Source organism: Penicillium crustosum (genome assembly GCF_028827405.1).
Source record: "Penicillium crustosum strain IBT 35664 chromosome Unknown utg000001l_segment0_segment0, whole genome shotgun sequence".
Taxonomy (NCBI): domain Eukaryota; kingdom Fungi; phylum Ascomycota; class Eurotiomycetes; order Eurotiales; family Aspergillaceae; genus Penicillium; species Penicillium crustosum.
This window is the reverse complement of record NW_026623122.1, coordinates 4,784,947-4,811,236: the sequence shown is the minus strand read 5'-3', so window position 1 is coordinate 4,811,236 and position 26,290 is coordinate 4,784,947. Positions and strand designations below refer to the sequence as shown.

Sequence of the window (26,290 nt, the reverse complement as noted above, 5' to 3'; positions counted from 1 at the left end):
CTTCTGTCCAAACCATCACAACTTGTTCCTTTTTCTTCGAAGAACAGCAGAAGACATGGCGAGAAAAAGTCAAGGTTAGTATCATTCCTTCATTTGTCAAACATTCGTCACCTTTTGGCCTCATGGAGTGTCTCCTACGGTGGACTCGGGCCTCGTTCGACCGAGTACACCATGGAACTGGCCTTTCTTTCAGACTCAAGTCTCTTCCTACGAGATTGAGCCTGGTTCCTGGGAACCAGGTTTCTTCTCCATGGGATTGAGATTTGGCTCCTGGCAATCAGGTCTCTCCATGGACTTGAGTCTGGTTCCTAGCGACCAGGCCTCTTATCCGTGGAATTGAGCCTGGCTCTTGGGAATCAGGTCCCTTGCTATAGAATTGGACATGGTTCTTTTGAATCAAGACTTTCTTTGACATTGGGGTTGCTTCCTTGTGATCAGATCTGCTTGGATCTGTGCAAGCAACCCCCTTTCTATGGCAGTACTTTCTATGGAAGCAGATCCTCTAGACAAAGGAACTATTCTTTTGCCCAAGGATATGCCTCGAAAGAAAGAATAGAAAGGGATATACCCCAAAACATGAGAGATATCTATCAGTTTGGTCTCACATGTTCAATTGATGGCTTTCACTTCCAGTTCAGTTCAAAGCAATAAGGGTTGGGATGGGTTACTGACTGGATGTTCTTATAGATACCGATTCGGAAGGTCCCCGCGGCCGTACTGGCCGGCCTGAGACGCCCTCCTCCTCTGCGAACTCGTCTCGTTCTCGTCGCAGCACCCTCTCCCAGCGTGTCCACTTTGAAGAGCCCGACATGTGCAACCCGCTGGCATCTCCTCGTTCTGACGTGACTGTTACTCCAGTCCCGGTGTCTGTGCCTGCCAAATCGACCAACCCCAAGGTTGGTTTGCCTTCGACGAGTGTTGCAAACAGTAGTGTGCAGTCCCTGGACCAGTTGCCTGCACCTTCACAAGACAAGCGTAACGCGTTCGCCCAACGCAAAGCAAAAGCCTCTGCCCCCTCTGTCCCGCCTGCCCCTTCTGTTCCCTCTTCCCCCCACCCTCTTCGCTCTTCCATCCGTTCTTCTTCCATCCCACCTGTTCCTCCTATCCCTGCCTCGATCCTGAAAAATCGACCTGGCAATCTCGCTGTCCCCCAAATCAAACCTCGTTCCTCTTCTGCTCCGCCATCTCCACCCAAGATGGCTGACAGCTCCAATGTTCCGGAGGGCAACAACAAGCCACTCCCCTTGTCTCCTTCCAGCAGATACGACCCTCACACGCCGAGTCCGCGTACACCCATCTTCAAAAAAGATGGCCTGCGCCGTCCCAGCCTCAGTCCAATGGAACGTACGACTGGTGCCAGTTCCACCACTGGCAGTCCTGCCACTCATCGTTCCAGCTTGACCCTCAAGGATCTTCCTGAGGCTGTTCGATGTCTCCAGTACAAATATGAGACAGACTTCAAGCGACTCACAAAGAAGATCGACGATATCGAGAAGCTCGAACGGAAAGTTGATGACTTTGTTACCTTGACTCGAGAATACGTCCAGGATCAAATGGATGCCCAGTTTGACCGCCAGTCTGAGGTGTCTCTCGAAATTATCAACGCGAGATGTGACGCGACTGAAGCCAAGGAGCAAGTTCACGACCTCAAGGAGCAGGTCAATGAGATCAAGGAGCAAATTCACGAAATGCGACTTGAAATCAACGGACACACCTCGACTGTCAATGACCTGAGCGCCAAAGTCGACATGTGTCTCACCGGAATCTATGACAATACCGCAGAGCCGTTTGTGGTCTACCAGCGTCGCAAGAACAAGGAGATCGACGAAGATATTCAAGACATCGGAGATCAAACTGTCGACCAGGGAGCGAAGATCGACTACCTGAGACAGCTGGTCATTCGCACTCAGATTGCTCTGAGAGTCTTGCAGCACGAGCACGGTCTTGAGATTTCTGAAGATGTGGAAATGATTCTTCCACCCACCCCTTTGCCTGTACGCGACACCGTTCCACCTACTGGTACCCTGAGAACTCTTGCGTCCTCTGCGTCTGCGGCAATTCCACCAGCAAAAGCCGCTGCTCCAGCACAGAATACTCCTACAGCAAAGAGCGCTTCGCAAGCAAAGGCCACTCCGCCAGCAAATACCATTCCGCAAGTAAAGGTCACTCCTCCAGGAGTAACTCCGCCAGCATCAGCCACCGGATCAGCAACAGCCAGCGGATCAACAACCATCACTCCGCCAGGATCGTCCACCGTGAAGCCGAGTTCCATCCCACGGCGTAAGAAGAAGAAGAGCTCGAAGAAGTCTTCCAGCGTGTCCTCCGGCTCCACTGTTGCGAACCAGACCGCTACCACCGAGGAAGAGACAGCTCCCCCTGTCCCCCAGGTCCCCCACGGGATCATCCTGCCCCTCGATGCTGCCCGCGACACGCCCAATATCCCTCTGGGCCACATTCACCCACTATACAGGCCACAGTTCAGTGGGATGAACGCGGAGGACATTCCCGCGGCCGCTTCTACCCCCCGGACCGAGGAGCGTTAAGGCCCTCGTGTCCACTGTTGAGTTCTGGAGTTGCTCGCAGGTATGCGAACAACTCCAGAACTGAAAAAAAAGATGCAATTACAAAGAAAAACACAAAAAACAACCAAAAAAATTTAAAACGAAAACCCTCAAAAAAAAGTAACCCCCAAAAAAGAAAAAAAAAAAAAAGGAATGTACAAGTGGTCGTCTCATTGTTTGATTTGGAGGACATGGGGTCAAATTTGTTAGATTTTGTTATGTCAATGAAGATGTTTGATTACAATTCCCAAGAAGTGTAGATTGTAGCGGAATGTGCATGTAAAATTAATCAAAACAGTATTTACTTAGAAGAGGAGATCATCATCTTTTCAATCTCGATGGCCGACTCTCGCACCTGTGGACAGTAATGCAGACGCAACAGTTCACCCTCCCATACCGAACCAGCAAAGACGTTGGTAGCTTCAATATCAGCAGCAAAAGCATTGAACACACCATCACCCTTACGCTCCTCCGTATGCCATAGCGAAGAGATACGACGACCATGATATTTCGAGACCTGGTTCATGAGCGCAAGAGTCGCAAGGGCAGACTTCTCCGGCAACTGGAGGGAAGTCGTCATGAGACGCTTGGAGAAACTGGCAAGTCGGCTTGGGGGTGGGGTGCCGTGTGCGCGGGATAGCAGGGTTGGCTGCAAGCAGCGGAGGAGGAGGACCATCGGGGTCTGGAAGTTGACCTTGTTCTTGGAGCGGGACTCGGAGAGTTGTTTGCCTTCTGCGGAGGAGTTGGGGTCGGGGAGACGGAGGGCTGTGTCAGGGTTGAACTCGACGTCTGGGTTCATAGAGAGAGAGTAGAGGGATCGGTAAAGGTGCTTGATAAAGAAGGTCAGGTCGAGGTGAAGACCTGCGGCTGCTTTGCTGGCTTCTTGGCCTTCCAGAAGGGCGAAAGCAGTCACAGTGCAGAGTAGCGTCCTTCGGCGAGCATCACGGGCTGCGCTTTCGGCAATTGTGGCATTGTCTTCGTCTTCGTCGTCGTCCTCCTCGTTGACGACTTCCTGGTCGCCTTCCACACCCATTTCCTCGCGCTCGGCGTGGTTGATTAGGTCTTTCAGGGCTTCGAGCAAATCACCGAAGAAGTCCTGATTGATAAGGTGGGCGTATTTGGCCAAACCCTCAAGCACAGAACCCATCAATGCGGGAATGCGGAGCTTGAGAATGCGGAAATAGAGTCCGAACACAAGCTTTAGTGTTTCGGCCTGGTTCTTGTCTCTTTGTTCGTGCGATACCACTGCGTCTGCTTGTCGCATATCCTTCTCGACTTCCTTCCGCTCCTTCTGAACCTTGCGCTCTCGCTTTGTGCGGAATTCGCGCTTTTGCTTTTGCTTCTTCCCTTTGGGGGCTTCTTCTTCTTCCCGGTCAACGCGGTCTCGGGACGCCTTCAAGTGGAACTCGCCGAGCAAACGAAGATGGAGGAATGTGTCTAAGACACTGGGGTGGATGTGAAAGTCTCTGGCCTTCAACATCTTTGCGAGCAAACGAACAGCTTCGAGGGAAACAGTTCCATCGTCATCTTTGGCAAAAACCTCTTCCATAGTTTCACGGCACTTGACGTAGTCCGCGTCAAGCTGTCTCCGTGCCAGGCGGTTAACCAAAATCTTCAGAAGCTCACTGCGGAAGTTGAAGTGTGGCACGGCCAAGAGCATAGTGCATGCCATTGAAAGTGCGAAACTCCTCAGTCCAGGATCTGTGGGGTCATCTCCTTTAGCCGGCTTTACGAGCGTAGCAAGCTTCTGAACATAGGCTCGATATCCTGACACAAGGGACTGTTCGAAGTCTCGGAGCTTCCGCACTTCTTTTGATACCCTGCCAGTCTGGTCCTCTTCGCTCAGCGGACGAATACGGTATCCTGGGATGACATCCTTGTAGATGGCCGCTTGTGAAGCCAGGGCCAGTTTCTTAACCGTGATAGGTGTGGACTTCTTCGACACCATCTCGGCCATTGTCTTGAACAGAGAGATGTGCTCTTCGGGATCCTCGTTGATCAGAGTTGCCATCTTCGCTAGCTCCTCCTTTGCCTGCAAGATTTGTACCTTCACCGGAATCTTGGGTGCTTCTTCCTCAGGTTCTTCTCCGTCCTCCTCACCCTCGGATCCATCCTCCTCCTCATCATCATCGGTACCCAAGAAGCTGTCGGTTTCCTCACCCTGGTCTTCAGGCTGGGCTTCGGCCTGGACGAAGCCTTCAGAGGTCTTGATTGGCAGTCGTGCGTTCTCGCCGGCTTTCTTGGCGTTTTTGCGCGGGCGGCGTTCGTAGTCTTGCTCAACATCCCACTCTTCGGCTTTGGAGCGTGATGAAGAGTCCTCAACATCTGCTGGAGGACTCAATCGTCTCCGCTTCACTTCTGGGCCACGCGCCATTTTGTAATTGGAGATTTGGGGGATTGACGGTGGAATCTGCGGAGAATAGTAAAAAAGATCTTTAGAGTGAAAAGGCGGTCCCGAAAATTCTAGGCGGAAGGACAATAATTGCTCTGATTGGCTCTTCATGTCCGTTCCGTCGCTATAAATTTCAGGTCCGTTCCTTGGCGGTGAGATATTGCCCGACTTTAGTTTTTTTCTTGTTCCTCACTTCCCGTCAATACAAGCTCGTTGCTACTCAACCTTTTTGTCATATCTTCAGCTTCATATCCGACAATATGAGATCCCTCACAGAAGTGCGTACTTATGCCATTATCATTGACTACTTTGACTAACTCATGCCTCTTTTAGGAAGAGACACGGACGCTCTTCACGAAGCTAGCTTCCTACACCGGCCGCAGTCTCAATTCTCTTATTACCCCCGCCGAAGATGGAACTATGAGTGTTTTCCGCCTGCAGGGATCCCGAGTTTACTATGTGAACAAGGAAATTGCCAACCTGAGCGTTTCATTCCCTCGCGAAGCGTTACTCTCATGCGGCACTATGATAGGCAAATATACTAAGGCCCGCTACCATTAACCCTGCTGTTATTCTAGTCAGCCATACTAACATTCTGACAGACGGGCAAGTTCCGCATCAACCTGACAGCTCTGGATCTCCTGGCGCAACACGCCCGGTACAAGGTACGTATAACAATACAGGCATGCAACAAGACATCATGCTGACTCTATATTTCTGGCACAGGTCTGGATCAAAGCCAATGGAGTGATGGTAAGCTTGATATTCCAATTTCCGTTAGGGTCTGGTCTGCGGCCCTTGCTAACAAGTCTTAGCCTCTGCTCTATGGCGGTTCGGTTCTAAAAGCCCATGTGGCTCGTTTCAGTGAAGATGTCCCAGAAAATGCCGGAGTTATCATCATGGACTCCAACGATGTCCCCCTGGGCTTCGGAGTTACAGCAAGGTCATCCGCGCAGATCGCAAAATTGGACCCTACTAGTATCGCGGTTCATCGCCAGGTAGGTGGAACTTGGCTCTGTGCTCTTACTTACATTAACTAACCCGAATAAATAGGCCGATGCAGGAGAGTACCTTAGAGAGGTGAGTCGGGCCTATGTTCAAATTCTCATGGACCAAATTGCTAATATCTATATTAGGAGGATACTTTGTTCACAACCTAAGCAAATTCGACACGACACCGAATCTTACATGTTTGCACCTCGCAAAAAGGCGTTTGGGAGTTTCACCTGATCTATTTGATCTTACAAAAGTTGACTGTACTTTTTCCCATCGAAACCTGTGTTCATTGCTTCTAATGTGATGAATTGATGGCAAATGTTGACCAACAACTTCTCTGTAATGGTTACTATATGAAAATATACTCTGAATACACACAAATCCATTTCTAATATGTATAAAGAAAATCAATAGTCATTGCCAAGTTCATCCATGGATATGTATAGCTCAGGTTATAGTTGATATAGGACTTTTCGGAGATGTGATGAGTCAGCACGATGCGAGGTCAAATCCATCCAACCTTGGAAAGCCGCCGGACGATAACTCACTACAGACCTCGTAGCCCTGGTGTTTCTCGTATCTTCCAGGCCAAACAGAAATTCTCTCGCTCCAGCACTACAAACCACGCCCTTTCAATCCCCTAGCGTGTTTCTACCACTTATTGCATTTCGCCTGCGCGTAGTAGTGGGCACAAATATTGCCAACCCCCACCATGCCACCCTACACAACCAGCCAAAAACACCAAATCGCTGATTTTGTCAGCTGTACGCAGACAAAAGACTCAGTTGCTGTTAAAGTGAGTAACTTGCATGCTTTTCTGATATGTTCTTCCTTATACGATCTGTTTGAACATCTTTAAGACACTTCTGCCAGGTCACGTGGATCAACAGACTAACTTTCTGATATAGTTCCTTAAAGCATGTGGTTGGAGTTTACCTCCCGCGCTTGATGCGTAAGTGCTTGTCATCACACTTGTGTCAAACTTTGGTGTCTCTTTGTTTCATTTATCCCCAACCTTTACTTGGACATGTGGTGTTGGGTCCGAGATGCCAACAGATAGCTAGAGCATCAAAGCTTCAACATTTGTTCTTCTCTTCTCAGGGCTTGTCTAAGTCCCACTTGGAGAAATTCTTGGCCTCTTGCTACATCGATCATCATCCCAAATGCCTCGAGTGAAGAAGACGAAGAAGAAGTGCTTGTCATTCCCTACAATATCCCCAATCACCTTGCTCCAGCGAAATCATATATGGTCCACGCTTTGAAACACACCAAAGCTAATGCTACCATTGAAATAGTTTCTTCGCCGCTGCGTCTGGCACCTCCGCAAGTATAACCTCAGAACTTACAAAGACCTTCGACCACTACCGAGGTACTTACCCACCCTAAACTGATGCTTTTGATACCGAAAATACTCATACTCACATCACCACAGATGACCCAGTCGAAAGCCCAGATACCATCGGTATCACACGAGCAATAGAGTTCCTCGGTGATCTGAAGGTCGAGCTCGACGAAGTGACCTGTCTAGCCATCGCCGAGCTCCTCAAATCACCATCGATGGGCGAGTTTACCCGCGAAGGATGGAGGGAAGGATGGCTTGGAGTTGGGTAAGTGCAACTTTGTCAATGAAGACCCCCTCCAGCCCAGACTCAACCGTCCCAAATATGATATCAACACAATCTAACAACCCACAAGCTGTGACACCATACCAAAAATGCAAGCGCACGCCAAGCTCCTACGGGAGCGAATCCCACAAGATCCATCCCTCTTCCGACGAGTCTACAGATACGCATTCCCGCTCTCACGAATGCAAGGACAGCGCAACCTGCAATTCGAGATCGCCGCCGAGCAGTGGCGTCTCTTCTTCACGACTGATCATGGCGGTGTGGCGTGGAACACGGCGACGACGCCCTGGCTGGATTGGTGGATTGAGTTCCTTGAAGAGCGCGGGAAAAAGCCTGTTAATAAGGATCTGTGGGAGCAGGTTGAGGTGTTTATGCGCAAGAGTCTCGAGGATGAGGAGATGGGCTGGTGGAGTCCTGATGGGGCTTGGCCTGGTGCGCTGGATGACTTTGTTGCTTGGGTGCAGGCTAAGCGGGGGAAGGGATCAGAGATGGAGGTTGAATAAGGTGACATCTAGTTTATTCGTGGATTCTGGATATGAGGGATTTGTTTCTGCTCGTCTCCAGATAGGTTGCGCCATGGTGTGTTGTGTGGCATGACAGATGATTTACTCTTCATAATCCATGTCTCCTTGTACCTTATCCACTTCTATCATCCACTAACATCCTTCCTGTGTCTCGGATATTTTATAGTTATGATTGAATCAACGATGGCCACGTGTACCCGCTTCATGTCAAGGCTGGTTGCATTTCTTTTGGTTTTATCTATCCCGACTTGCATGTGTATATTGAAGTATAGATTGGCAGAGGTAGAAGCAATGGTGCGACTAGCTCAAACGGAGAAAAAGAAATATGTATAATAATACCGATCTTCAAGGGGTGGAATTGAAATAAGAGAAAGATATAAAGCCATTCGTCATGAAATTGAGTGATAACATCAGGGGGAAATATCTGCGGCATATCAAGATGCACAGGGGGTGTGTACATGGATTTAGATCAACACCGGAGAATAATAAACAAAGGAAAAGGATAAATCGGTGACAGCAAACGGGCCAAAAGAGACGACACACATAGGTCTTCGACACGTCCGGTTGTGTTTGCAGTCAATTGCGAGCTTGGTCCATTTAAGGGAAGTCGCGCTTCTCGTAGCCGGGGTCGCGACGCTGGTCGTAACGCTGTCGTGTCATTAGCAATTGAGCCGCAATTTGTCGCAATTCCAACGAGTTGTATCATACCTTCCGGAGAGCTTCCAGACGCTTCTTCTTGGTGTGGGTGTTGACGTAGGTTCCAATGAAGAATCCGACAATGTTGAAGAAGGGCACCCAGGCGTGCTCGGGGAGGAACTTCTGGGCGAAGGCCAAGCACAGGGGCGAGGTGATCCAGCTGACCTTCATGACGGGCATGAATCCAGCCTTAACGGTCGCGCGAACCTGGTGGATGGTGCGCGCACCGGCAATAATAGCCATGGACGTCAGGTAGACGCTGTTCTGGATGGGGGAGATCTGGGGAAATGGGTGACGTTAGCGAAGCTCATGCGGGTCAGGTGATGTCAGCGACGACGACGTACAATCAGATTGCTAACGAGAATCTGAAGAATCTTGGCCTTGAGACTTGTGCGGCCGGCGAAGATCTTCTGCAAGATGCCAATGAGGACGTGGCCGAGGGGGGCGCTGATGAACATTCCGTACAGCGACATCTTGGGGATGCGCGAGCTGAAGTAGTGGCCGTGCTTGCCGACATCGTGGGCGATCCATGAAGCCAGCAGTTCCTGCAGACCGGAGAGCACACCGGAGGTGAGCATCTTCGTGCGCAGCGGGTTCTTCTGGAGCTGGAGGAGGTAGGCCTATTGACGATCCATTCCTCGGATCAGTGTCGGTTCGATGTTATTGGAGGAGGGGGGACGCTGCATACCTGGAGATACCCAGCCGCTGTCTTTCCACCGGTCAATCGTTCACCGACGCGGTGCACGAGGTCCTCGGGCTTGCCGCCGCCCGTGACGGTGCGGACGGTCTCCTCTTGGAACTTAACGGACATTGTGGTGATCGGAGGGGGTTGGGGGAGGACAGGATTCTGGAGGGATCAGGAGGGCTCTTCAGATTAGACACGCTCCTAAAATAAGTTAATAATTGAATAGGATTAATATGTAATGGATGATAAGGTGCCCAAGTGGAGAAATTGAGAAGAGGATGGGGGGTGAGACCGGGGGGGGTCTTGTTTGTTTATGTTGGATGTTGGCCCGAGGGTGGCTGGGATAGGATAGGACAGCCGAGGCCTTCCAATATAGAACTCACACAAAATATCTCAACTCTGTTGAAGTATATATATGTAAAAATAAATTCTGTCGGAAGATTATATCCTAGAAATGGAGACGGCTATACGAACAATCGGCAGATGGATCCCCGGCGAGATCCATTGGCGGAGCACATCGGAAACCCCCGACGGCTTTTGGTTGAATCCGGGGGCTTTGACGGCTGTTACCCCTTATTAGTTACCATTTTGTCGAGCATGTTGTATGTGGATATATGGTTTCCATATAGATCCTAATTATCCATATTGGAAGTTTTACCATTTGTTATTTTTGGTACAATGCCCAGGGCTTTAATGGCCACAGGACACTTCTCACCTCCATGTAGACTTGAGAATTGTCCCTTTTCAAAGATTCTTGTGGTTTGTGTTTGATTTGAGCTGGTTACTCAAGACTTAATGAATACATATGTAGAGATGTGGGACCTGTCAGTTTAGTTTGTAGGGTACATATCCGTCAGTTATATGGAGTACAACATGTAGATATATTACATTCTATACTTGCATGTTATACTTGTGTAAAGTTTGAGAATTTAATTGTCAATTACCCTTTGGCGCCTTTATCTTCAATGTCTATAGATCTGCAGTAGTCTGAGAATCTAACATTCAGTTTACTAGTCCATGTTCTTCCCATAAAGGGTTCCGGGGGTAAAATAATAAAAGAGAATCACCATATTCCCACATGGTTGACAGGTATAAAGCAAGCCTTTGTGCCACTCAACCTTTTTATGGATTATGGCGTGTCCCACATTTCAGCCAAATGTATAGATAGACCAGCGAGCAGCAACAGGACCGGAGCGAATATACATGCACAGATTGGTGATCCCAATATCAGACATATACCGGGCCGTAAAAATGACTATCACCACGGCTGCGCTGTCTGCCGTTCGAATAATATTCCCAGCGAATAGCAATGGGTCCATGGGAAGCTCGCATATGACACTGGGGAAATGGCCACCTGGGATATAAGGAACATACCAGCGAGTTGTTGCCGGTGTTGTCGTCAGGGCTATTGTCATGCACCACGATGTCATCAGATCATCTATCAACCAGCGAACGACTCAGCGAATCCAACGAATTCAACGACTCAGCGAAGGACTTAGCGACGATGTCATGGATGGACCAACCCATAGACCGCTCCTCACACCTGATGCCATCTGTTCTCCACCATTTCATACCATCTCGTCCTTGATCAATTTGACTCCAATAATTCCTCTTCTCTTGCGTGCAGTCCTTCTGGCAAACATCCACGAGACCTTACCCTTCATATTTTCTTTCCAATTCACAACAATTTATCTGTCGGGGACGAGACACCCCGACGCGACACCACATGTCTTTGCGCCACTCCAACATGGAGGTCCTGGAGTCTTCTGGTTTCCGAGCCGAGTCACAAGGGCCCCGAGACATCGTCGAGGGATGCGACGACTTCAGAGATAGTCCCACCCTAGTTCTGTCGCTCATCGCTACCGAGAGCGACGAACCTGATGCAGTTAATGTAGGCCCCGATGAAGGCGCAGGCTTTGTGGGCAATATTCAACAGTACTTCCAATTGCGCCGTCACAGAAATCATGAGTGGACCACTCGCCATGGTGGCCTCGGCCTTGTTCGCCAGAATGTCGGATTCGCCGGTCGCCACGATGGACTTGGGTTCCGTCGGCGGATTCGTGAATTCGCCAGCCGCCTAGTCAATCGATACCGTCACTGACGAATGGTCAGACGACATGGCAATGCCCTCGCCAGCCACCAAGCTAGGAACAACGAACACGATATCGAAAATCATGATTCGACGCTCAGACAATTTGAGAACCTGCTCGCCGCTCGCTAGGCTGGTAGAAGCCGACAGAGTATCGAATACCACAATTCCCAGCATGCACATAGATTGGCCACCGAAAATTCTGATGATGATCTACCAAGCGACCGGAGTTCTCAATTACGACGCGGCAGATCCCTTCGACGATAGAAGCAAATTCAGCGACGCATTTTCTGAGGTGGGGGTAGCAACCAGTCATCGAAGGAATATTCTGGAGAATGACGAGGCAGAAGGCTTCCATGAGCCTCAAGCATTGTTAGGGATCCGCGGGCTGTTGGCCGTCATGTCAGACCGGGGATATGAGGATGGTTCAATATCCACCGATGGGAATGCGGGCGGTGATGATGATGATGATACGGGGTGGAGGTGGACAGCGAGATGTGCCCTTCTACGTTTCGTTGCCTACCTCACCAAAACCCCCATCCCGCAAGAGTCTGATGAGGAACTCTCAACCCTTGTGCCCCGTATCATCTTCACTCTCCCAGACCCAGCGGGGTATATAAATACTTGCCTTCCTACATTCAAGGGAGGAAGAAGTCAGGGGAAGAGGTGGAGGTGAGGTGAGGCCGCAGTCAGGCGTCGGTGAGTGGGGGGCATGTATATACATGTGAGAGATGAAGGGTGGAACTCGGATTCCACATGTGAGAGCCGGTGATTTTCCCCCAAAATGAAGAATTTTCAAGGATGATCAAGTAGAAATAAAAGTCACTGACATCTAAATTTATAAATGTAAATGTAAATAATATTAAATTAGGTATTCTGAACACTCATAGGTATATGTAGCAAACCAAGTACGTCAACCAGATTAAGATATCCAAAAGATACACCTGGGCACCATTTCCGGTGACCTGCCTGTGTACATATTGATGCAGTATACTACAAACTAGCAAGATAAAAAAAAAAAAAAAAAAAAAAAAGAGAGATATGTAGTTGTATTAATTATTATTATATGAATCAAGTCGAAGTATAGCTACCTAGGCAGTTAGGCGATGACTAAAATGCTGGGGGATAACCCTCGGAGATTAGATCGAATTTCCTTAAGTTCCGAGCCTCGGTTCCGCTTGTGCGCTTCCACCCAACCTCAAGTACATTTCGTTTCATTCCATTTCTCTTTTTCTTTCTGATGCTATTCATACACCATGCCAGACCCTGAACACCCTCCAGGCGAGGGAACTGATATCCAGGCGGGGAAAGCCCCCGCCGGGAGCTCATGCGCGAAGCGACAACTGCTAGCCGCCTTGACAACAACTGATGTGACAATCCGCCGGCTGGATCTGTAAGGCCCCCTTCGACCCTGATATGCCAGGCCGAGATTTCGGCGCTCGACTCGGATTAAGAATATTGCTGACCGTTCCTGCAGATTACTCTCGGAGGCAAACGGACAAGAGCGAGTACTAGCGACTGTCAACTATGTCGCCTCAATGCTGCACCACCTCACTGCGTCAGCGCCCTGGATAGCATTACAAACAAGACTGGGTATCCTTGCACGGTTGAAAGGTCGTGTACCCACCAAGAACGTCACTCCTGCGTCGTCAAAATCGAAATTCGCGGCCCTTTGCTCCCTCGCATCGGAGACAAGATACAACTTACGCCTGTTTGGGCTGCTACCTTTGTGGATCTGGGGAGCTGAAACCCTCAAATCACCGCCAGCCGACCCCATCCTCCACGCTCTGACCGTCCTACAGGTCATCTCGAATGTGATTTACCAGCTTCTCGAGAACGTGGGGTACCTTGCATCCAAGGGCGTTGTCTCAAAGCGCTTCGTGGACAAATACGGAGGCGTTGCCAAATGGGATATTTGGAGTACTCGTGGATGGTTCGGGCACATCTTCTTCCAGTTCTTCGTGCTCTGGCGCCAGAGTGTGCTGCGCAGACAGCGGTTAGCTGCACAGCGAGCGGCTGCCGGCACAGTCGAGACTAAAGAGACCAAAGCTGAAGATAGTGAAGCGCTACGTTTGGAGATCCGGGCTTGGCGAAAGAGCATGGTGAATAATGTCATATGGGCACCATTGTGTCTGCACTGGTGTGTTGAGAAAGGCATTGGTATTCCCGATAGCTTGACCGGACTTATCAGCTTCTGTGCCGGGGCTTGGAGTCTTCATGACTGCTGGGCTGGAACCGCAAGTGTTAAAGCATAGATATCGGACTGCCTGTGATGGTCGTCGGTTTTTTCCCCTTCGTTTCTTATTTGTACAAATCCCTTTCTACTTGCACATATACCTGGTGTTGACAGCGCGGATGGTTTGTTGTTGGCTTTTGGATTTTATAGCCCTACACCGATTTTTCGAAATATAGAACTGCCTTGACACATTCTCTCCAATGAATATAGCAGGGTTGGCGTTTCCTTCGATCTAAGCCTTTGCTAAAGATACCATTTCCTTTTAAGTGTATGGCATTCCTACATCCTCTAAGCACTTGCACAAGCTAAACAGGGCTCCATATGAGGACTTGGCAGATTCGACGTTGTCTGGCATTGCTTCTATGGTGCTGAGCATGGGCTTTATTACTTCGTGGGTTCCTTGTCTTAGTCTAACCACATGGGGTTGGAATTTCTTTAATTTTGAGGGAAGTGCACCGTGGCCTTTCTGTATGATTGCCCTTTATAATTGCTGTGGTTGTAATCATGCCAGGGTTAGTATTGTAAGGACCTTGGTAACCATATTGACTGTAACTGTTACCAGCTGTTGCCCCAGGCATCAAGGCTCCCAATCGACTGAGTTCCATGCGCTTCGTTGTGGCGGACAACGCGATGACATAAGCGCTGAGCTTAAGTCATCATCATCAGTTCTAAGAGCAGAGGTAGGAAGCTCAACATCATCATTCCTGTTACCTACCTTTATCTCCACTTTACCGCCGTCGGATTCGCTCTTTGATTCTGATCTATCGGTTCATTTTTTCATTTCCAGTACTCACATCTCGTTCCATTTTAAATCCGTGTCTCGCTCCGCCTGTTTCTGGGCACTGGACACCTTTGTTCACTCAAGCTTGCTTCCATCAACGTCACGACCTTATTTACGGCCATCATGTCTTCCGAGCCGGATCACACTCACGACAAGAAGAGGGTCCACTTGCAGTAAGTTTTATTTGAACACTTTTGATTACTGAGTATGCTAACCGGGCTCCAGGGACGCCTCGGGTGCTGAGAAGAAGGAGGTAGGCATAGGCTACAGGACAGCTCACAAAAGCCTCGGAACTGACAAAAAATGCAGGAGCTCGATACCTCCACCGCCATCTTGAAGAAGAAGAAGAAGCCCAACTCCTTGATGTGAGTAGCTGATAAGAGATATCTGTTGAGAGCAAGGAGCTGACAGTTTTCGTGCAGTGTGACCGATGCCGTTAACGATGATAACTCGGTGATTGCTCTCTCGAACAACACCATGGAGACCCTCCAGCTCTTCCGTGGTGATACAGTTCTCGTGAAGGGCAAGAAGCGCAAGGATACCGTGTTGATCGTCCTCGCCGATGACGATCTCGATGATGGAAGCGCCCGCATCAACCGTGTTGTGCGTCACAACCTTCGTGTCAAGCACGGCGACATGATCACTGTGCACCCTTGCCCCGATATCAAATATGTAAGTTGGGCATTTCCACGTCATTTTTACCATAATCCACTGGCTAATTCTATCTCTGTGATCTAGGCCAAGCGCATTGCTGTCCTTCCAATCGCCGATACCATCGAGGGCCTGACTGGTTCTCTCTTCGATGTCTACCTCGCTCCCTACTTCCGAGAGGCCTACCGACCAGTCCGACAGGGTGACTTGTTCACAGTACGAGGTGGCATGAGACAAATCGAATTTAAGGTTGTGGAGGTCGACCCTCCCGAATATGGCATTGTTGCCCAAGACACAATTATTCACTGCGAGGGTGAGCCCATCCAACGAGAGGATGAGGAGGGTAACCTCAACGAGGTTGGCTACGACGATATTGGTGGATGCCGCAAGCAGATGGCTCAGATCCGTGAATTGGTCGAGTTGCCTCTCCGTCATCCTCAGCTCTTCAAGTCCATTGGTATTAAGCCGCCTCGTGGTATCCTCATGTACGGTCCTCCCGGTACCGGTAAGACCCTGATGGCTCGTGCTGTTGCCAACGAGACTGGTGCTTTCTTCTTCCTGATCAACGGTCCCGAGATCATGTCAAAGATGGCTGGTGAATCCGAGTCCAACCTACGCAAGGCCTTCGAGGAGGCCGAGAAGAACTCTCCCGCTATTATCTTCATTGATGAGATCGATTCCATTGCCCCCAAGCGTGAGAAGACCAACGGTGAGGTCGAGCGCCGTGTCGTTTCCCAGCTGCTCACCCTCATGGACGGTATGAAGGCCCGTTCCAACGTTGTGGTTATGGCCGCTACCAACCGTCCTAACTCCATTGATCCTGCTCTTCGTCGCTTCGGCCGTTTCGATCGTGAGGTCGACATTGGTATTCCCGACCCAACTGGCCGTCTTGAGATCATGCAGATCCACACCAAGAACATGAAGCTTGGCGAGGATGTCGATCTGGAGACCATTGCCGCTGAGACCCACGGTTACGTCGGTTCTGATCTTGCTTCCCTCTGCTCTGAGGCTGCTATGCAGCAGATCCGTGAAAAGATGGATCTCATCGATCTTGATGAGGACACCATCGATGCCGAGGTTCTTGAGGCTCTCGGTGTCACCATGGAGAACTTCCGCTTTGCCCTGGGCGTCTCCAACCCCTCCGCTCTCCGCGAGGTTGCTGTGGTCGAAGTTCCCAACGTTCGCTGGGACGACATTGGTGGTCTCGAGGAGGTCAAGCGCGAGCTTGTCGAAAGTGTCCAATACCCCGTGGACCACCCCGAGATGTTCCAGAAGTTCGGTCTCTCACCTTCTCGCGGTGTGCTGTTTTATGGTCCTCCTGGTACTGGTAAGACCATGTTGGCCAAGGCTGTTGCCAACGAATGTGCTGCCAACTTTATCTCCGTCAAGGGCCCTGAGCTATTGAGCATGTGGTTCGGTGAGTCCGAGAGCAACATCCGTGACATCTTCGATAAGGCTCGTGCTGCTGCTCCTTGTGTCGTCTTCCTTGACGAGCTGGATTCCATCGCCAAGTCTCGTGGTGGTTCCGTCGGTGATGCCGGTGGTGCCTCCGACCGTGTTGTCAACCAACTTCTTACTGGTAAGTTTTCGCTGTTACATTCTTTTTGTTTTTGCTCCGAATAATCACTAATTCCCCAACAGAGATGGACGGTATGACTTCCAAGAAGAACGTCTTCGTCATTGGTGCTACCAACCGTCCCGAGCAGCTCGATGCCGCTCTGGTCCGTCCTGGTCGTCTTGACACCCTGGTCTACGTTCCCCTGCCTGACCAGGAGTCCCGTGAGGGTATCCTCAAGGCCCAGCTCCGCAAGACTCCTGTCGCCGGTGACGTCGACATTGCTTTCATTGCCAGCAAGACTCACGGCTTCTCCGGTGCTGATCTCGGCTTCGTGACACAGCGTGCCGTCAAGCTCGCCATCAAGCAGGCCATTTCTGCCGACATCGACCGCCAAAAGGAGCGCGAGGCCGCCGGTGAGGACATCACGATGGCCGAGGAGGATGAGGATGTGGAAGACCCCGTGCCTGAGCTTACTCGTGCTCACTTCGAGGAGGCCATGAAGTCCGCTCGCCGCTCCGTCAGCGACGTCGAGATCCGTCGCTACGAGGCCTTCGCCCAGAGTCTGAAGAACACCGGAGGTGGCAGCTTCTTCCGCTTCCCCTCTGCTGGTGAAGTCCAGGAGAACGATACCTTCGGCGAAGCCGGCAATGACGACAGCCTCTACGATTAAACGCTTCTTTTTGCTTCCAGGTGACATGACTTGATTTTCCTTAGTTCAGCCATGCCCGGGTTCCTACGCCCGAATTCGTTTAAGAATAGATCGTTTCGCGTCGGTGGAAGTTCGGGCCTGTTTGCTGGGCTTTCATGGGGGTTTCCTTTTTTCGATTCGTTTCTTCCTGTTTTCGCCCACATACAATGTGCCATAATAGCCAATACAGGTGGAGAAATCTCTTACGTTCATCGGGGTTCTTGTAAAGTTTTATCGTATTGTGAGTTTGCTTTTGATGTACAATGGATGGCCCGCCCTTTTCTTGACTGCTCAATATTGCAAATCAAGCTTATTATCTAGATGTATAAGAGGCCACTGTTGACGGTAAAAATAATAGCCGGTTGTACCTTGGAGTAAGAACTCGAACTAGTCACGTGTAACTCTACATAGCTACGGTGTACTCACGTTGTTCATACTGCTTATAAACGAATGATTACTCCGTATAACTAACAATAATATGCCAGACTCGGACACTCGGACAATCGGACGGACAATCGGACAATATAACTTCAACTGATTTGGTCGGCACTTCGCTCTCGGCCTTGAGCCGGCATCTCCACTTTTTGTCGGTGCTTGGCTGGAGCCGAGAGCGAACGTGAGACTGAACTACGCATCTCGTGCTTTTGCGTGATTTGACTGGTCCATGGGCTAATTTTTCATGGAGTCCATGGGCTCAAGCTTCTAGGGGTTTTGTGGGTTTTTTTTTGGTGTTTTTTGGCCCAATTCTTGTTTGTAATCTAGCGTCCCCATAGATGGGCGTCCACATGGTGACATGGGTATACAATACATACCCCTCGGTGTCAATGATTTGATCGTCCGGGATGGACATGGACATGAGTTAGTCAGGCGCATAAGTTGTAGATGCCAGACAAGACCCATGGACTATCATCGGGCTGACTCAAGAGCATGACGCATCCATTTAGTTTGGCCCCCAGGGGAGGTTTCTCGGGAAGTCCACTACGGATATAGTGGAGAGCGAACGGCCGATATTATACATCTAGCGAATAAGCTGGTCTCCACGACTTTTTTTTTTACAAAGCTTTGACGGTTTATCTCCGTGTCTGTCCCCTTCTGGAACATTTGCGATGTTGGTTATATTATGGGCCCAGGGTTTATATGGCCCCTATGTCGAGAGGTTCTTTCCCATTGTTTTCTCTCATATTCCACCTAGACAGTCTTGCACACCCACCTACCTATACATATATAGGTATTTGGAGCAATCATGAGTCCCCAACCATTTGACTCGACTACAACTACACCCCGCCTTAGCATGGAACAACATGGTTCCATCGAGGGGGGTATCACCGACAATGTTCGCGATAAGAGCGAAACAGATGTCGATATCGAGAATGCAGTCGAAACACCACAAAAGCCCGAGGCACCCAGCGCAGATCCAAACCTTGTCGACTGGGATGGCAAAGATGACCCCGAGCACCCCCAGAACTATACTAATCTGCGCAAATGGGTCATCACACTGACCATGTCCACCATGACCGTATGGATCACCTTTGCATCCAGCGTCTTTTCGACTGCGACCCTGGTGACTGCGAAAGAGTTCAATGTGTCAACCGAAGTAATGATTCTCGGTACCAGTCTGGTTGTTTTTGGTTTCGCTCTAGGTCCGCTGTGCTGGGCACCGCTGAGTGAGCTATACGGTCGTCGCATCCCGCTGTTCTCAGGCTACGCCATCTTCGCTATCTTCCAGATCCCCGTGGCTGTTGCTACGAATCTCGAAACCATTCTGGTCTGCCGATTTCTCATGGGTGTCTTTGGCTGCTCGCCTCTGGCCGTCGTTGGCGGTGCCCTAGCTGATATTTGGAACCCGGTGGACCGAGCTGTGGCTATCGCTCTCTTCAGCTCGGCTACTTTCATGGGACCTGTTCTTGGTCCAATTGTGTGAGTACTTAAATTGCTTCTTCGGAATATCCTAGAAGAACATCCCCCAAGGCATTATCGAGAAAACTAACATTTTTCAGTGGTGGTTTCCTCACAGATTCACACCTTGGCTGGCGCTGGACCGCATGGATCACCCTAATTGCATCCGGCTTCTTCGGTATAGTTGCTTTCTTTGTCGTTCCCGAGACCTACGGCCCTGTCCTCTTGCAAAGGAGAGCTGCCCGTCTACGTATTGAAACCAACAACTCGGACCTCCATGCCTTCTTGGATCTGCACAAGCCCACGATGTCAGATATCGTTACCAAGTACCTTTTCCGACCCTTCCAGATGCTCGTGCTAGAGCCGATCCTGCTCGCCATGACCGTCTACCTCGCCCTAGTTTACGGAATCCTCTACCTTTTCTTCGAGGCCTACCCATATTCTTTTGGCGAAATTCGCGGCTGGACCCACGAAGGCGTAGCTGCCCTCCCATTCATCGGCATTATTATTGGCGTTTTCTTAGGTGCCTCTCTCATCATATACACCACAAAGACTCGTTTCGCCCGCAAACTTGCAAAGCACGGCAAGGTCGTTCCCGAAGAACGTCTCGTACCAATGATGATCGCCTCTGTGTTGCTGCCAATCGGTCTGTTCTGGTTCGGCTGGACTTCCAGCCCACATATCTCCTGGGTGCCGCAGGTCATTGCCGGTGTTCCTATCGGTCTGGGCATCTTGGTTATTTTCATGCAGGGTCTCAACTACATCATTGATGTGTACATGATGTTCGCCAACTCCGCCATCGCGGCAAACACCCTCATCCGTTCAACCATGGGTGGCGCGTTCCCGCTCTTTGCTACGCAAATGTACCGAGATCTAGGTGTGGCTTGGGCATCTAGTGTTCTGGGTTTCATTACTGTGGCTATGATTCCCATTCCTATTTTGTTCTTTATCTATGGCTCTAGGATCCGGGCTATGAGCAAGTTCAGTCCTAAGTTCTAGGTGACTGATCTACTTGTCTCTCATTTTCAGGCGCAAAAGCATTACATATATAGATTTAGGATTTTGCTTTTTACATGCATTGTTATAACGGAAATTTTGGGAAGTCAGGTCGCTTTTGTTACATGAGACCTACTCGGCTGTTTTATCACAAGAGCTCGCATAGTTTAATCAATATTATTAATATCTCTACTCTACCATTGGGCCTCTATATACCTAACGTTGCAATTTATCCGGACAGAGTGGGTGTTCAACCTCCCATCACCCGAAGGCTGCTCTATTATGGGCCGAAAAGGACGTAGACATGATACCCACTGACAATAGGATCTTGGGTGTTGTTTTTTTTGGCTATCTTTTATATATTCTATATTCCTCGACTAGCAGTGTTTTCTCTAGACTGTTTATGGTTTATATATAGAAACCGTTTAAAGTCTGTTGTTATGCAGTGTACTTTTGTTTCTTACCGAAGCTCTGGAGAGTCTTGTCTTCCCTGAAAGAAGGCTTCTAAGACCAACAAATGCAAGATAAGCCCCATATGAGATTGATATGAACAATGGATATGGCATGAGTTGTAGACCCAGCACATTCATTAAAGTAAATAAAACATGATATCATAATGTACCTTATGACATCTGTAGCACCAACTTTGTAGGGCAGGACGCGGTCCCGTGCGACGCGTCCTGGGCGGTCAGCCTCCACCCAAACTCCCGAGTCGAAACTCTCCACCTCCCCAGTCCATGTGAGAACTGCGACCATCCACGATGCCTTCGCGCTCTCGCCCAGGTCCTCCAGAGGTGGAGGAAGACTCGGGGCTTCGCAGTCTGTCCTTCAACCAGCCGCTCTCATGGCGCGTGGGGCGCTCCGCCATCCCCATCGCAGATCTCCTCGAACGTCTCCAGACTCTCGCGCAGGAACTCCGCAAACTCGACCAAGAGGAAATTGATAAGGAATCGCTACGGAAAGTGTCACAGGAACTCGCCAGTGGGAACTTGCTTGCCCACAAGGATAAGGGTGTCAGAGCGTGGGCTACGTGCTGTATCGTTGATGTATTGCGACTATGCGCACCAGACGCGCCTTTTACGCGCAATCAACTGAAGGTGCGGCAATTGAAGAGACAAAAAATATGTGTTTTGTTTATGCGATCATAGAATGTACTGACTGAGGCCAACTTAGGACATATTCACATGTATCGTGTCCTCGATTATCCCCGCTTTGGCCGATCCGTCCAACGCCTACAATGCCCAGCATATCTACGTCCTGGGATCTCTCGCTGAGGTGAAGAGTGTGGTTTTGATGGTCGATCTGGATCACCCGGACTCGCTTATTATCCCGTTGTTTACGGGCTGCTTCGACATCGTTTCGGGTTCTTCGAAAGCATCCACCGGTGAGGAGGTGGCTAAGAATGTCGAGTTTGACATGACCCGAGTACTCGTCACCGTGATCGATGAATCCCTCGTGTTGGCCCCTGAGGTGGTGGACATTATCGTCGCCCAATTCCTCCGAGTCGACCCCCGAGTGTTGGACAACTCTAACAAGAAGGGAAAGCGACCAGATGCGCCGCTTGACGCCAAGCAGGACACCCTTCTACTGAAGGACTACCCAGCTGCCTATAACATGGCCAAGGCTATCTGCCAGGCCTGCCCGGAACGAATGACTAGTCACATCAGCCAGTACTTTAACAATGTCATCATCGATGCGTCTGTACCAGCTGGCCAGACGAATGGCTCTAAGCATGCTCGCAAACCCAATCTCGATGACTCCGATGAGGAGGGAGAGGATATTAAGGAATTGAGCAAGGCGCACCGTCTGATCCGGGAGCTTTGGCGTGCGTGTCCAGAGGTCCTGCAGAATGTCATTCCGCAGATCGAGGCCGAACTCTCTGCAGAATCGGTGGCCCTACGTTTATTGGCCACTCAGACGATCGGAGACCTCGCGGCTGGAATCGGTGTTGCAGGTCCCCCACCCCCTCCCCCCATGGACCCTACAACCTACCCACCAGTGTCACTAGTGGATTATGACAAGACCATTCCCCAGCCCAATGTTTTGTTGACTCCCGTATCCCCCAAGCCTTTCTCTCAAGTCCACAATTCGGCCTATGAGGCCTTCTTGAGCCGTCGTCTTGACAAGACACCATCAGTCCGTGCTGCCTGGGTCACAGTTGTGGGGCGAATCCTGCTAACCTCAGCTGGAGGCTCTGGCCTCCACGAAAACGAAGAACACAATCTTGTCAGAAACCTGGCCTCGATGCTCCGCGACGTTGATGAGAAAGTTCGTGTGGCTGCAGTTGATACCGTCGGGCAATTTGGGCTTTCTCAAATCGTCCACAAGCTAAGTGTGGATGGTGGCTGTTCATCACCAGACTCGGTTCTTGCTATTCTTGCCGAGCGAGTCAAGGATCGCAAACCGCATGTACGTGAGCATGCCATGAAGATTTTGGCTCGCATGTGGGCCGTGGCTGCTGGTGACATTGAGCAAAATACAGAGCCCGTCGTGTCCCTTCTCAAAGATGCACCATCCAAGATATTTGATGCATTTTACACCAATGATCAAGAAATTCATATTCTGATCGACCGCGTCTTGTTTGAGACACTTCTGCCACTTCCTTATCCCCCTATCAAAGCGAAACTTGCTCGAGGCAGCTCGAACCAATCACAGAAGCAGAAGGATAGCCAGGCATCCGAACCCGAGCAAGAGACAGATGTTGACAAGATTCGCGTTCGCCGAATTCTTACCTTGCTCCGAGGGCTGGATGAAAAGGCGAGACGAGTCTTTTTCGTTATGTTGGCCCGTCAATTGTCGATGAGATCGGCAGTGACGCTTTACCTAGAGGCCTGTGAGAAGTACAATGGTGGCGTTGTCGATAAGGACGAGGAACAGATTAAGACACAATTGTCCAAGATCATTGATTCATTATCCAAGACCTTCCCAGATGCCTCACGCGCATCAGCAGATTTGTGGAAGTTCGCCAAGGTGCATGATCGACGAAGCTATCAGCTGATTCGCTTCACCATGGCTGCTGTGAGTGATTATCGCACTGTTGTCAAGGCCACGAAAGAACTCCAACGGCGGGTCCAGAGTGCAAACAACTCTCCCCTGCTGGAAACATTGACTCCTCTTGTGTATCGATGTGGGTCTTTGATCTTCAACCGGAGCCACATCCCAGCAATCATGAGTTTGTCCCGAACAGATGAGAATGGATTAGCCAATGCTGCACAAGAGATGTTAAAGCAAATCTCATCTCAAAATCCAGAAGTTCTAGAGGCACAGGTCCAAGAGATGTGCAAAGACCTTGAGGCTCAAGCCCCCAAGGCTTCCTCCGCCGGTGATGGTAGTGCTGAAGACATTTTGAAGGCTTGTGCTGGTTTCGCTAAAAAGCTTCCTGCTAAACTCCCCAAAGAGCGCAAGTTCTTCCAGGCTCTGTCCAACTACGCCCTTTATAGTTCATCACCGCATTCTGCGAAACATGCCGTGTCAATTCTCATGGCCACAGCTGACCGAAAAGAGATGTATGCGAAGGATTTGGTACATAAGTGCGTTGCAAAGTGGACGTACGGATCTGATCGATTCCTCACTCGCCTGGCTGCTCTGTCGCAGCTGAACCTCCTTGCACCGAGAGAAGCAGATGAAGAAAGCGATGCTATTATTTCGATTGCCATCAACCAAATCCTACTCACCAATCGCACACCCGAACCAGACTCTGAATACAACTGGTCAGAAACAGTTGATGATGAGACCAAGGCTAAAGAATGGGCATTGAAAATCATTGTCAACCGCCTTCGGGCAAAGGACGGAGCAGACAATGAAGCTGACTTCCGTGCCCACGCAAAGCCTGTCTACGAAACCTTGAATAAGTTAGTGGTCGGCGAAGGCGAGATCTCGAAGAAGAAAGATACCCCTGCAGCCCAAAAATCTCGCCTTCGCCTCCTGGCTGCCAAGTCATTGCTTAAGCTCTGTGCTTCTAGCACTGTCTGCGACGGTCTGTTGACGCCGTCTGATTTCAATGCAGTCGCTTTGGTTGCTCAGGATCCACTCTTGCAGGTGCGGAGTGGATTCATCAACCACCTAAAGAAGAAACTCGTCCAAAAGTCACATTTGAGCCACCGATGGTACATTGTCCCCTGTTTGCTTGCTTTCGAACCTGTTCATAGTCTAAAAGAGAGCACGCTTACATGGCTGCGGTCCCGTGCGGCATACTTCGCCCAACAGGCGCAAGCCAGTGGGAAACGGACGGAACAGACCATGGTCATGGAGTTGATCTTCTCGCGTCTCCTTTCTTTGCTTGCCTACCACCCTGATTACCCGTCTGAGGATCTGGATGAGGCAACCAAACTCGGCGATCTGACCGACTTCTCTCAATATATCCTTTTCTACCTCTCCGCAGTTGCTAATGAACACAACATGTCATTGATTTTCCACGTCGGACAGCGCGTCAAGCAATTCCGCGATGGCATCACCAAATCAGACGAGATCTCCACCCGCCTCCACACTCTCTCAGATCTGGCGCAAGCAACTATTCGCCGTTTCGCAGATGTCTACTCCCAACAGCACAAGTTTGGCGGTGCCGCCGGCGCAACCAACATCTTGCAAACGTACCCTGGAAAGATGGGAGTCCCAAGCTCCCTCTTCACCTCCATGAGCAGTCACCGCGAAGCCCAAGACGTCGCCGACAAGAACTTCCTTCCAGATGAGTTGGATGATCTGCTTGATCGCGTCGTACGAATTGCAATGAAGCCAAGGAGTAACTCTACCCACGCTTCACAGAGCGGATCAAGCAAGAAGCGAAAACCCGAGTCTCTCGATGCGAACGGAAAAACCTCGGTGTCCAAAAAGGCCCGCAAGGAAAAGTCTGCTCGTCCCGCCCGCAAGTCCACATCATCGATCAGTGCAGCCAAGTCGAAACGGAAATCAAAGAACGACGATGGCTGGTCTTCTGACGGAGGTGCTGGAGGCACTACGCCTGCTTCGTCTCGCAGACGCAGTGTTCGAGGCACCACGAAGCCGGAAGTTAGCTATATCGACAATGACAGCGATGATGCCGATATGGAGATGGCAGAGTGGGATCAACCCGAAGAAAAAGACGACGGCGAAGATGAAGCGGAGGAGGAAAGTGAGAACGAAGAAACTCATGAAACGGACAACGACCAAGAACTCTCTGAGGAAGATGAGCCTGAGGTCAGTGAGAAGGAACCCACGCCGCCGCCGCCGCCGCCGCCTCCTCCATCTGCAAAGAAGCGAGGCGGAAAGGCCACTCCTGCGAAGGGCGATGCCAAGAAGCCTGAAGCAAAGAAACCTGAAGCAAAGAAGCCTGAGGCAGCCAGCTTGCCTTCGCGACGCTCTTCTCGTCGTGGATAGAAACCTCCGGTGGGCTACTGGGACATAGCATGGCCCCGTCCAGCGGTGTGTTTACATACGAGCCATGTCTCTCATTTCGTCCCAGACACGCCTCCAATGGTCATTTATTTATGAGTTCCTCGGCCAAGATCGTCGGAACATAGACGTCTGGTATCGATCTTAGTGCTGTTCTCAGATTTAAATAAGTTGTGCGATTACTGCGTGGATTGTCCCCGTCCCCGTCGATATTCATATTCATATCCATATTCATATCCTGATTCCCATGTTATTTTCATTATGGTTTCACCATTTCGCCCCCCTTTGCTCTGTTTCTTTGCAGTTCAGTGATGGTCCGAGATGTATACCCCATCTGCCTTTTTTTCCCTTCAAGTTTGCATGGGGCTTGTGCCCGAGTTTTCACGACTGTCTGTCTCTTTGCGTATTCCCGTCAGATATATGCTTTCTATCTGTAAATGAATTGAACTTTGTTTCAAAAGTACTTTTTTACATTGTAGTTCCGTTAAGAAAATGGAATTATATGGATGCTTCTAAGGTTTAACCCGTCTACTGTAACTTTCGCATCCA

The 26,290-nt window shown here is 50.1% G+C and overlaps 11 protein-coding genes across 11 annotated transcripts; 9 read left to right on the top strand and 2 right to left on the bottom strand.

The window, feature by feature from the left end:
* Nucleotides 1-576: 576 nt before the first annotated feature.
* N7487_001794 (uncharacterized protein) lies at nt 577-2,543 on the top strand (the record flags this gene model as incomplete). Its single annotated transcript, XM_056869542.1, has 2 exons — nt 577-607; nt 688-2,543. 2 exons carry the CDS (start codon nt 577-579, stop codon nt 2,541-2,543), a joined length of 1,887 nt encoding a protein of 628 aa, XP_056734326.1.
* A 319-nt stretch (nt 2,544-2,862) lies between these two features.
* N7487_001793 (nuclear export protein Noc3) lies at nt 2,863-4,935 on the bottom strand (the record flags this gene model as incomplete). Its single annotated transcript, XM_056869541.1, has 1 exon — nt 2,863-4,935. One exon carries the CDS (start codon nt 4,933-4,935, stop codon nt 2,863-2,865), a length of 2,073 nt encoding a protein of 690 aa, XP_056734325.1.
* Nucleotides 4,936-5,155: 220 nt separating this feature from the next.
* N7487_001792 (ribosome biosynthesis protein NIP7) lies at nt 5,156-6,213 on the top strand. Its single transcript, XM_056869540.1, has 7 exons — nt 5,156-5,231; nt 5,287-5,499; nt 5,556-5,618; nt 5,680-5,706; nt 5,769-5,951; nt 6,007-6,033; nt 6,090-6,213. Exons 1-7 carry the CDS (start codon nt 5,214-5,216, stop codon nt 6,111-6,113), a joined length of 555 nt encoding a protein of 184 aa, XP_056734324.1. The 5' UTR covers nt 5,156-5,213; the 3' UTR covers nt 6,114-6,213.
* A 448-nt stretch (nt 6,214-6,661) lies between these two features.
* N7487_001791 (DCN1 family protein) lies at nt 6,662-8,077 on the top strand (the record flags this gene model as incomplete). Its single annotated transcript, XM_056869539.1, has 5 exons — nt 6,662-6,745; nt 6,858-6,901; nt 7,245-7,318; nt 7,382-7,556; nt 7,645-8,077. The coding sequence occupies 5 exons, from the start codon at nt 6,662-6,664 to the stop codon at nt 8,075-8,077; spliced, it is 810 nt and encodes a 269-aa protein (XP_056734323.1).
* A 618-nt stretch (nt 8,078-8,695) lies between these two features.
* On the bottom strand, nt 8,696-9,605 carry N7487_001790 (Mpv17/PMP22 family protein; the record flags this gene model as incomplete). Its single annotated transcript, XM_056869538.1, has 4 exons — nt 8,696-8,746; nt 8,807-9,073; nt 9,139-9,414; nt 9,483-9,605. The coding sequence occupies 4 exons, from the start codon at nt 9,603-9,605 to the stop codon at nt 8,696-8,698; spliced, it is 717 nt and encodes a 238-aa protein (XP_056734322.1).
* A 1,621-nt stretch (nt 9,606-11,226) lies between these two features.
* On the top strand, nt 11,227-11,580 carry N7487_001789 (uncharacterized protein; the record flags this gene model as incomplete). Its single annotated transcript, XM_056869537.1, has 1 exon — nt 11,227-11,580. One exon carries the CDS (start codon nt 11,227-11,229, stop codon nt 11,578-11,580), a length of 354 nt encoding a protein of 117 aa, XP_056734321.1.
* A 16-nt stretch (nt 11,581-11,596) lies between these two features.
* Nucleotides 11,597-12,244, top strand: N7487_001788 (uncharacterized protein; the record flags this gene model as incomplete). The annotated part of the gene is made up of 1 exon (XM_056869536.1): nt 11,597-12,244. One exon carries the CDS (start codon nt 11,597-11,599, stop codon nt 12,242-12,244), a length of 648 nt encoding a protein of 215 aa, XP_056734320.1.
* A 580-nt stretch (nt 12,245-12,824) lies between these two features.
* Nucleotides 12,825-13,823, top strand: N7487_001787 (uncharacterized protein; the record flags this gene model as incomplete). Its single annotated transcript, XM_056869535.1, has 2 exons — nt 12,825-12,961; nt 13,046-13,823. 2 exons carry the CDS (start codon nt 12,825-12,827, stop codon nt 13,821-13,823), a joined length of 915 nt encoding a protein of 304 aa, XP_056734319.1.
* A 677-nt stretch (nt 13,824-14,500) lies between these two features.
* cdc48 (AAA family ATPase CDC48) lies at nt 14,501-17,535 on the top strand. Its single transcript, XM_056869534.1, has 6 exons — nt 14,501-14,758; nt 14,811-14,838; nt 14,895-14,950; nt 15,008-15,257; nt 15,324-16,815; nt 16,878-17,535. Exons 1-6 carry the CDS (start codon nt 14,709-14,711, stop codon nt 17,462-17,464), a joined length of 2,463 nt encoding a protein of 820 aa, XP_056734318.1. The 5' UTR covers nt 14,501-14,708; the 3' UTR covers nt 17,465-17,535.
* Nucleotides 17,536-18,725: 1,190 nt separating this feature from the next.
* On the top strand, nt 18,726-20,377 carry N7487_001785 (MFS transporter; the record flags this gene model as incomplete). Its single annotated transcript, XM_056869533.1, has 2 exons — nt 18,726-19,399; nt 19,480-20,377. The coding sequence occupies 2 exons, from the start codon at nt 18,726-18,728 to the stop codon at nt 20,375-20,377; spliced, it is 1,572 nt and encodes a 523-aa protein (XP_056734317.1).
* Nucleotides 20,378-21,113: 736 nt separating this feature from the next.
* Nucleotides 21,114-25,726, top strand: N7487_001784 (sister chromatid cohesion factor PDS5; the record flags this gene model as incomplete). Its single annotated transcript, XM_056869532.1, has 2 exons — nt 21,114-21,471; nt 21,548-25,726. The coding sequence occupies exons 1-2, from the start codon at nt 21,136-21,138 to the stop codon at nt 25,724-25,726; spliced, it is 4,515 nt and encodes a 1,504-aa protein (XP_056734316.1). The 5' UTR covers nt 21,114-21,135.
* Nucleotides 25,727-26,290: the final 564 nt, after the last annotated feature.

What these genes read in the sequence shown, in the direction of transcription:
- N7487_001792 (XM_056869540.1), top strand. An exon ending in TGATAGGCAAATATACTAAG is followed by an intron (nt 5,500 to 5,555) that starts GCCCGCTACCAT and finishes ACATTCTGACAG; the next exon opens with ACGGGCAAGTTCCGCATCAA. An exon ending in TCAAAGCCAATGGAGTGATG is followed by an intron (nt 5,707 to 5,768) that starts GTAAGCTTGATA and finishes AACAAGTCTTAG; the next exon opens with CCTCTGCTCTATGGCGGTTC.
- cdc48 (XM_056869534.1), top strand. Translation starts at nt 14,709, where the DNA reads ATGTCTTCCGAGCCGGATCACACTCACGACAAGAAGAGGGTCCACTTG. An exon ending in AAGAAGCCCAACTCCTTGAT is followed by an intron (nt 14,951 to 15,007) that starts GTGAGTAGCTGA and finishes GTTTTCGTGCAG; the next exon opens with TGTGACCGATGCCGTTAACG. An exon ending in TGTCAACCAACTTCTTACTG is followed by an intron (nt 16,816 to 16,877) that starts GTAAGTTTTCGC and finishes ATTCCCCAACAG; the next exon opens with AGATGGACGGTATGACTTCC.